We start from the raw sequence: 9,417 nt of genomic DNA, 5'->3' as shown, positions 1-9,417 counted from the left end.
TTTCAAAATGCCGCAGCCTTATTTTGATTCATAACGTTTTCATACGAACTCCGATTAGGGCGTGTCGCGTGTTTACGAACTCGTATTGACGATCTCTACAACTTTCATGAATGAAGAAGTTTTATGAGATTCCTAACGAATAAAAAGTCAACTCTTTGCCCCTCTCTCAAATGTTTCCGAGTTATTATTCATTCGATCAATTTCGTTTTCTCCCTCATACAATAATATCAACTCGGGTGAATTTGTTCTTATAAATTATGAAAAGACGATAAATAAATTTAAAAAGAAAATAATTAATAAAAAATAAAAATAAAATACGCCAAAAAAAAAGGGACGTCACACAATCCTAAACCTAGAAGAAGATTTCAGTCGCAGTTGGAAAGGGGTTTCGGTCTCTTATATCTTGGGGTTGCGTCTCTCTGGGGTTGCCGCACTATTCAGAGAGAGAGAGAGAGAGAGAGAGAGATGGCTGAGCACGACCTAACCCCGCGCATCGCGCCCAACCTGGACAGGCACCTGGTGTTCCCTCTGATGGAGTTTCTTCAGGAGAGGCAGCTCTACCCCGACGAGCAGATCCTCAAGTCCAAGATCGACCTCCTCAACAAGACCAACATGGTCGACTACGCCATGGACATCCACAAGTCCCTCTACCACACCGAAGACGTCCCCCATGGTAATCTCTCTCTCACCCACCTCTCTCTATTGATTCCTTGATTGATTCATCGTATTGATGTTGTGATTTGTTATGTATGGATCAGAGATGGTGGAAATGCGTGCTGAGGTGGTGGCCCGCCTCAAGGCTCTCGAGGAGTCGGCGGCGCCTCTCGTGAACTTCTTGCAGAACTCCGCTGCCGTTCAGGAGCTCAGGCCTGACAAGCAGTACAATCTCCAGATGCTCAATGACCGTTACCAGGTCCTTTTCTGTTTCTCTTTCAACACTGTTTTTGTCGAATCCTAGGATGTTTGTAATTTTATGTACCAATTATCCTGTTAGTCTCTTAAGTTGTTGTTTTATTATCAGATTGGTCCGCAGCAGATAGAGGCATTGTATCAGTATGCCAAATTTCAGTTCGAGTGCGGCAACTACTCCGGCGCCGCTGATTATCTGTACCAGTACCGGGCTTTGTGCACCAACAGCGAGAGGAGTCTCAGTGCTTTGTGGGGAAAGCTGGCTGCTGAGATTCTTATGCAGAACTGGGATATTGCTCTTGAGGAGCTTAATCGCCTGAAGGAAATTATTGATTCAAAGGTTGGTCTTTCATGACACAGATACTTGGAGAGATATGTGTTTATTGATAAGGCTATGTTATTTATTGAGGTGGTGTTTTTTTGTTATTGTTGCAGAATTTCAGTTCGCCCATGAATCAGGTGCAAAGCAGAATATGGTTGATGCATTGGAGTCTGTTCATCTTCTTTAACAATGACAATGGAAGAACTCAAATCATTGACCTTTTTAACCAGGACAAGTACGCCATCTGCCTTGTCTATTTTACATTTTGACTCTTACTAGTCTAACTTCTTCAACTACTTCTAAAACCTACTTGTTTCCCTTCTATTCACTGCTGGAAGATTTTAAAATCGTCATATCATCTATCTGTTTCAATGAGAATGGGATGGAATTTTTTTGCTCCTGCCTGCTATTTGTCATCTTTGTCATTGATACTCTTGTTGCTGCTATCCCTTTCTCTTTTGCTTATGTCTTTGAAAAATAGCTTTTGATAATTCTCATGAATAGTCTCTGCATTTGTTATGAAGTACAGTCAAAGTTTGGGTGCGTACTCATATCTCATACTTAGAGCTATATAAGATATGCGGTCCCTTCTGGCCCTTGTGATAACTTTGGTAAATGTGAAAACTTCTGCTGTTGCTCTGGTCAATGAAAAATAGATTGTATAATTCTCATAAATGGTCTCTTCATGTTGTTCTGAAGACCAGTCATGGTTTGGGTGTGTGCTCATATTGAGTGGCTTGAATTTTTCTTTATGTCCTTACTAAATTGATTTGACTTACAGGTATCTGAATGCCATCCAAACCAATGCCCCCCATCTCATTCGTTACTTGGCCACTGCATTCATTGTCAATAAGAGAAGGAGACCACAATTCAAGGATTTTATAAAGGTTATTCAGCAGGAGCAGCATTCTTACAAAGATCCTATCACTGAGTTTCTGACATGTGTTTATGTTAATTATGACTTTGATGGAGCACAAAAGAAGATGTGGGAATGTCAGGAAGTAAGTAGCTTGCCTTGCTCTCATATATGATAATTTTCCAGTTGATAATCAACTGATTAGGGTGTTTATGACTTTTAGAATTTACTATGTCGATTAAAACTAGGCAACAGCTTATTATAATGTGTCTTGGTTTTGTATTAAACTTGATGTGGGAATTTTGGTGGTATGACATTTCAGGTGATATTGAATGATCCCTTCCTTGGAAAGCGAGTTGAAGAAGGCAATTTCACCACTGTACCATTGAGGGATGAGTTCCTTGAAAATGCTCGTCTTTTTATCTTTGAGACTTACTGCCGCATTCATCAGCGCATTGACATGGGGTTAGTAATTTTTTTTGATTAAATTATTATTCTAATCACCACTCTATAAAACATTATGAAAAGTGTTATGATCACATGAGTTTGCAATTTCTCTCGTTCTGCTTTGTTCCTTATGCTTTTCATTGTGTTTTAGCCCCCACCCCCAAACTCGTTTTTGTCGGCTTTATCTTTTATTTGTATGTTTTTGGTCTGGAATGTGGGCATAGAGTGGTGATGTGGGATTGTAATTCAAAATATGGTCAGGAATTTCAGACATGCAATTTCTTAGATGGCTATTCAATTTAACTTATTCAAAATTCTGAGAACAAATGACTTCTTACCTTTATTTATCTGTTCTGTTTTGTGGGAGAATACATCTGCTTTCTTTTTCTCTTTGCTGTAGAATATAATCTTTCCTCATTCCTCTAATTGGGTACTTGCTTGGCAGAGTGCTTGCTGAAAAATTGAATTTGAACTATGAAGAGGCTGAGAGATGGATTGTGAATCTTATTCGGAGCTCAAAGCTTGATGCAAAGATTGACGCGCAGTCTGGAACTGTTATCATGGAACCTAACCATCCAAATGTGTAAGTTCATTAATATCGATTTTCTCACATTTGTATATACCACTGCTGCTTTCTTATTTTTGACTCATTTTTTTTGTATGTTCACTTCACTGATTTCCAGGTATGAGCAACTGATTGACCACACCAAGGCATTATCTGGGCGTACTTACAAGTTAGTTGGTCAGATTAGGGAACATGCTCAGACACAGCTTGCGCGTTAAGTTTGGTGTCGATTTTTCTCGGTTATTTCACCGTTATTTTCCAGATGTAGACTTGAGATTTAAATTAGTATAAATTTTGTTGACTTGTAAGTGGAAAGGGTTGGGAAGTTTCAATTGGTAACATCAGGATTATCGGATCAAACTGTAATTTATTTTCTGAGTTGATTTGCTGGTCTGTACTTTTGGAGCTAATGCTTATGTTTGGTGATGTCGGTCGATCCTTCGACCTGGTGGTATTTCTGAAGACATCACTGCCAGGCCAAGGGACCAGCAATGTAGCTAATGCTTATGAAAAGATTCTTTTTAGTTCCTCACCTTGATTATACATGCAGTGGAACTCTTTAAAGTAGATGACTGACACTAGGGAAGCAGCCTGCACTAGGTCAAAATGTTCAAAGTTGCACTAGGTCCTTGCCAGAAACAGGACTCTAACCAACAGGGACTGTTTTTCTTCAGATGCCTTACTTAGGCATGCTTTTGCCAAAGCAATTTTCTCGCGGGCTTGTCATGGTGTTACGTATGAGGCAGCTGATTGGCGATGAGTTCCTAGGATAGTAGAGACGTTTTTATTCAACACATTCTGTTTTTGTTAGCACGCTCCTGAAACACCACCTCAGGCTTCCTAACTGACATCTTTATGTCATATTCTTTTATCTCAATAGTCAATCCTCTCACTATACAGTATATACAGTAGAATTTACGAATACGATATGGGTTTAATGCTTTAATAATATTATTATTCCACATAAGGGGAATATATAGTGATACAATACTAAGTCTTAGGAGGATATCTCCAAAGCCTACCGTGAATATTTCACCTATATTTACAAGGAGACTAAATACCCTAAAATACTACCATTACTCTCAAGTTAGTGCATAGATGTTTGATCATTCCCAACTTGTCAATTGCGTCAACAAATGATTTCCTTGACACTCATTTTGTAAGAAAATCTGCTAATTGATCCTTTGTATAAACGAAAGGAACTTGAATGACTTTCTTGTCCAAGTTTCCTTTGATGAAAAACTGATCTACTTCTACATGCTTAGTCCGATCATGTTGAACCGGAGTATGAGCAATTTCAATTGTTGATGTATTATCACAATGTAGGTGCATAGGTCTCTTGAGTTTGATCCCTAAGTCCTTTAACACATTTCGTATCCATAACAATTCACAAACTCCGTGAGCCATATCTCGAAACTCAGTTTCAACACTTGACCGAGAAACAACCTTTTGTTTCTTACTACGCCAAGTAACTAGATTTCCTCCAACAAACATGAAGTACTCAGATGTAGATCGTCTATCAGTCTTATCACTTGCATAATCAACATTTGTGTACCCAACTACGTCTAATTCACTATTCTTTTCAAATAACCTTTTCTAGGTGCCATCTTGAGATATCTCAGAATACGACACACTGCATCCATATGCTATTCACTTGGACAATGTATAAATTGACTAACCATACTCACAACATAAGCAATATCAGGTCTAGTATGAGAAAGATAAATAAGTCTCCCTACTAGATGGACGTACATTCCTTTATTTGTAGGAGTTTGATTCGGATAGATGGCGAGGTTGTGCTTCATCTCAATTGGCATCTCTGCAGATCTACAATCAAGCATCCCAGTCTCAGTTAACAAATCAAGTACATACTTGTGTTGAGATAAAGAGATTCCCTTATTTGATCTTGCTACTTCAATTTCAAGAAAGTACTTCAACTGCCCAAGGTCCTTCATCTCAACTTCCTTTGAAAGATAATTATGTAAAGCCTCCATCTCTTTAGGATCATCTCCTGTGACAACCATATCATCCACATATACTATCAGAGCTGTGATCTTACCCTGATTAAGCTTAACAAACAACGTATGATCTAAATTGCTTTGTTGATAACCAAATGCTTTCATTGATTTGGAGAATCTTCCAAACCAAGCTCTAGGGGACTGCTTTAGGCCATATAAAGATTTCTTCAATTTACAAACCTTGCCAAAAGCACAAGGCTCATAATTGAGTTCTAGCAGCATGTCCATAAACACCTCTTTTTCTAAGCTTCCATTCAAGAATGCATTTTTGACATCAAATTGGCAAAGAGGCCAGTCTCGAGCTACTGCGAGTGAGATTAGGATCCTAACATTGTTTATTTATGCTACAGGAGCAAATGAGTCTTCATAGTCGACTTCATAACGCTGTGTAAATCCTTTGGCCACCAATCTTGCTTTATACTTGTCGATGCTCTCATCAGTTTTGAGTTTCACTGTAAACACCCAACGACATCCTATTGTTTTCTTTCCAGCTGGCATAGTCATAATATCCTAAGTTGAGTTTTTCTGCAGGGCTTTAAGCTCTTCATTCATTGCTTGTTTCCACTTAGAATTCACCAGTGCATCTTGTACAACACTAGGAATAGATACAATATATAATTAATTGACAACAAAAGCATGTGACTCAGACAACCTATGGTTAGACATGTAATTCGCTATAGGATATTTTGTTTTTGTTTTGATGTCTGGTTCATAGTGTTTCTTAGGAATACCCTTGGTCACCCTCTGTGACTTCCTAGGTTTAATATTATCTGCCGTTGTAGAATTTCTTGGATTCAAAGCTACCTCAAATGGAACATTTCAGTGGACTCCCTAGTTGTCAGTGTAGGTAAGAAGGAAATTTCTGTAACTGGTGATGAATTTTGCTCAAGGCTATGGGTCTCAGACACAATTTGCTCATTTTCAACTTCACAAAACTCGCACGGCCTTTCTAGGACTGAAAAAGAGCTTGACACGTCAACATCAACATTAGGTGACTTGTCAACTCAGCTCGGCTCGTAGACTTGGCTCGGAGCTGCGGCTTGGCTTGATTTGTGTGTTGGTTGGGGATGTTCGTTTCTCATCTGATGCATGTGTCCATGCTCATTAGTCTCCTCATGTGTGGTCTGCTCCAAAACAATGGGCCCTACATCATATGCTTCAATTCTCTTTGCAGCTTCTCTTCTAACACCAAATCACAATTCTAAGGCCTAGTTTGGCACAGCTGTGCTGTGGGTAGAATTGATTTTGAAACTACTGTGAACATAATTGCTTTTAAAGTTACTGCGAGAGGAATCAGCTAAGGTGTTTTGTAGACTATTTTGTAAATTGTTGTCAGAAAAAAAAAACAATTTTGAGTGTTTGAAAAGTTATAAGTAAAAGTATTTTAGAGTGGTATAATTACTAAAATGATTATTAATGCAATCACCTTCATTAATTTTTTTAACGTATGTGGCAAACTTGAGTTTTTAGTAATTACTTACGTAAAACTCTACAATTATACAAAATAAATTCTCAACATAATTAAAGAGAGTCACTACACAAAATATATTAGAGTCAATTCAATAAGTCCATACACCAAACGTCTTTTGGATTTATTAGTGTTCTTTTTTGTCCCATACGACAGACATCTTTTTGGATAAATAAGCAATAGGTAACATTTGATATAAATTGATAATTCATTACAAGAGATATATTTCATGGAAAAGATTACTAAATTAGACATGGAAGCTTAATATTCTTCTGAAATAAATATTTATGCATTAGAAGTTTCAAAAAAGTTGCTCTTGATTTGGTGAATTTTTTTATCCATAACAATTAGTTTTTTTTAATGTAAAAGAAATTGAACATTTCAACTTTCTTTATAATATTGAAAGAGATAATGAACTCTTTCTCATTAAAAAACAGAAAATAGAAAAAAGAAAGAGATAATCTTAACATAATTGTCTCTTTCCAAAAAAAAAAAATAATCTTAACATAATTGTACTATCACCGTGCCCAGAACCAACCCATTGAACCGAATCTGGGAATTCAATTGAAAACTCATGATTACTATTGAGATTGAATGGTGAATAACGCAAAACATATATCCATTAAGATTTGGCTTTACTCTCTTCGTGGGAATTACAGTTTGCTGGGGAAGGTCGATTATATCAATTGATTTTCATTTTGTTGAAATGTTTATGGATATGACTAGATGCCTACAAAAGAAGGTAAGCAATTATTCTTCCGCGTCCCTCATGGTTTCTGCAAAAGCATAAATGAAAAGCTAGTCCTGAGTAGCTTTTGAAATTCTGCAGTGGGCGGAAGTGCTTGTGGTCAAAAGCAAATATCTGGGAGGTTACCAAACACCTTGGAGTTTCACCAAAAGCAGGGTCTAAAAGCTATGCCAAACTGGGCATAAGTCCTCTAATTCAATTATTTAAGATCGAATGAATGTTGATAATTCCCTTCACAAACTCTCTCCCCCTGAAGGGAACACTCCGAAACTGTATTTGAGAAGTAAGGTTCGGATTCACAGAAAGAGACATCAGGAGAAGTGAGTTTGCAGGTCATAACATTTGCATCCCTCTTGAAATTTTGCGTAACCCACAAAAATACATTTCTTGGCACGTGGATTGAACTTGCTTCGTTGTGGCATGGGAATATGAACATACACTGTGCAACCAAACACTCGGGGCTCCAAATTAGGCATGGAGGGAACATAAAGGAAGTGTGTGAAGTTGTTGAGGATTTTGAAATTCAATTACCCCAGAGAGTGTACGATTAATAAGAAAGGCAACCAAATTCACAGCTTCTCCCCAATATTCGGAATGTACATTCATGCCAAATAATGAGGCATGAACTACTTCAAGAAACTGCCGATTTTTTCGTTCTGCTGAGGAGTATAAGAATTGTAAGTTTGATGTCGAATTCCATGAGACTGGGTAAACTCATGCATAGGGACATTAATATATTCTCCACCATTATCAGATTGGAAAACATGAATAGGTTGTTGATATTGTGTAGACACTATCCTGTGAAATTATTTGAACCTGGAACATACATCACTCTTGTTCTAGTCATGCGTGTGCAATCATCAATAAAAGTGACAAAATACCGAGAGCCACATAGTGCAGGAATTTTCGTAGGACCCCAAACATCTGAGTAAATCTTCATAAAAGGAACATGACTTTTGTGTAGACATGGTAGATATGATATGTGATGGCTTTTGGTAATTCACATATATCACAATGGAAATCTGAAGCGTTGAGATCTGAAAACAACTGAGGTTGCAACTTCTTCATATAGTGAAACTTCAGATGTCCAAGACGGCGATGCCATAGCCATACAATTTCCTTAATACTCTTGACGCTATGAACTTGGTTAGCTTTCCCTACAAATTGTTTAAGTTTTTCTCTAGTCTCTGTCAGATCTAAGTACTACAACTTCCACCTCTTTACACCATAACCAAGAATCCGCCGAGTCAGAATGTCTTGAAAGACACAAAAAGATGGATAAAAGGTGACAATACATGCAATGGCTTGAATGATCTAACCAACAGATAGGAGACTATATGCCAGTGATGGAACAACTAAAACAGATTCTGACTCAACAACTAACTCATCTATCCACTAGAGCTACTAACCACTCCCTTAACCACAATCTCATGTCAAAAGAACTTGGCCAAGAGATTTCTCACTCAAAACATAAACAACCAAACTTAACGAAACTAAGTCACACAAGAGTAAGACAACAACTCTACTCTAACCACAACCTTCCCAATTTCACTCTCACTCAAGAATTCACTCCTCTATCCACTAGAGCTACTAACTACCAATTTCTTCACACCTCACCATCCTAATCATATCTCGTGTCGAGCTACCACTAATAAGATTGAGGATCTAAATTTGCAACATAGTCCGATTTGTGAATCTTTGAAGCTTTGTCAATGCACACCCAAATGATGGGTAGGTCGTTGATTAATGTTGTCCACTAATTTGATAATTTACTATGCCAATGTTGGCTAATTATACCTATATCTCGCCTATATCTTTCTAAACACAAATATACCTTTCATTTTAGTAGGTATCTCTCATGGTCATTTTTATCTTTTAGGATAAATCTTAGTGATGAAAAAAGTGATGCATACTTGCAGATGCCAAGGTAGTGACCATAATTTTCCTTGAGTATTGTAGAAATGTCCGAATGTTATTCTCCTTTCGCTCAATTTTCAGTGATTCAGTCAAATGGGTTGTCGCTCAATAGTATATAACCAATTTAGTTTTGGGGCAACTGAATGAGTAATAGATATTGGTATTAC

The 9,417-nt window shown here is 37.6% G+C and overlaps 1 protein-coding gene across 1 annotated transcript; it reads left to right on the top strand.

The window, feature by feature from the left end:
• The first annotated feature begins 393 nt into the window (after window positions 1-393).
• Window positions 394-3,496, top strand: LOC126801285 (eukaryotic translation initiation factor 3 subunit E). Its single transcript, XM_050528793.1, has 8 exons — window positions 394-673; window positions 759-913; window positions 1,022-1,249; window positions 1,345-1,466; window positions 2,013-2,232; window positions 2,410-2,552; window positions 2,980-3,117; window positions 3,218-3,496. The coding sequence occupies exons 1-8, from the start codon at window positions 466-468 to the stop codon at window positions 3,315-3,317; spliced, it is 1,314 nt and encodes a 437-aa protein (XP_050384750.1). The 5' UTR covers window positions 394-465; the 3' UTR covers window positions 3,318-3,496.
• The last annotated feature ends 5,921 nt before the right edge of the window (window positions 3,497-9,417 follow it).

Source organism: Argentina anserina, chromosome 6 (assembly GCF_933775445.1).
Source record: "Argentina anserina chromosome 6, drPotAnse1.1, whole genome shotgun sequence".
NCBI classification, from domain to species: domain Eukaryota; kingdom Viridiplantae; phylum Streptophyta; class Magnoliopsida; order Rosales; family Rosaceae; genus Argentina; species Argentina anserina.
The sequence above is the reverse complement of the archived record's forward strand: the minus strand, read 5'-3'. Positions and strand labels throughout refer to the sequence as shown.

What these genes read in the sequence shown, in the direction of transcription:
- LOC126801285 (XM_050528793.1), top strand. Translation starts at nt 466, where the DNA reads ATGGCTGAGCACGACCTAACCCCGCGCATCGCGCCCAACCTGGACAGG. An exon ending in TGCTCAATGACCGTTACCAG is followed by an intron (nt 914 to 1,021) that starts GTCCTTTTCTGT and finishes TTTTATTATCAG; the next exon opens with ATTGGTCCGCAGCAGATAGA. An exon ending in GAACCTAACCATCCAAATGT is followed by an intron (nt 3,118 to 3,217) that starts GTAAGTTCATTA and finishes ACTGATTTCCAG; the next exon opens with GTATGAGCAACTGATTGACC.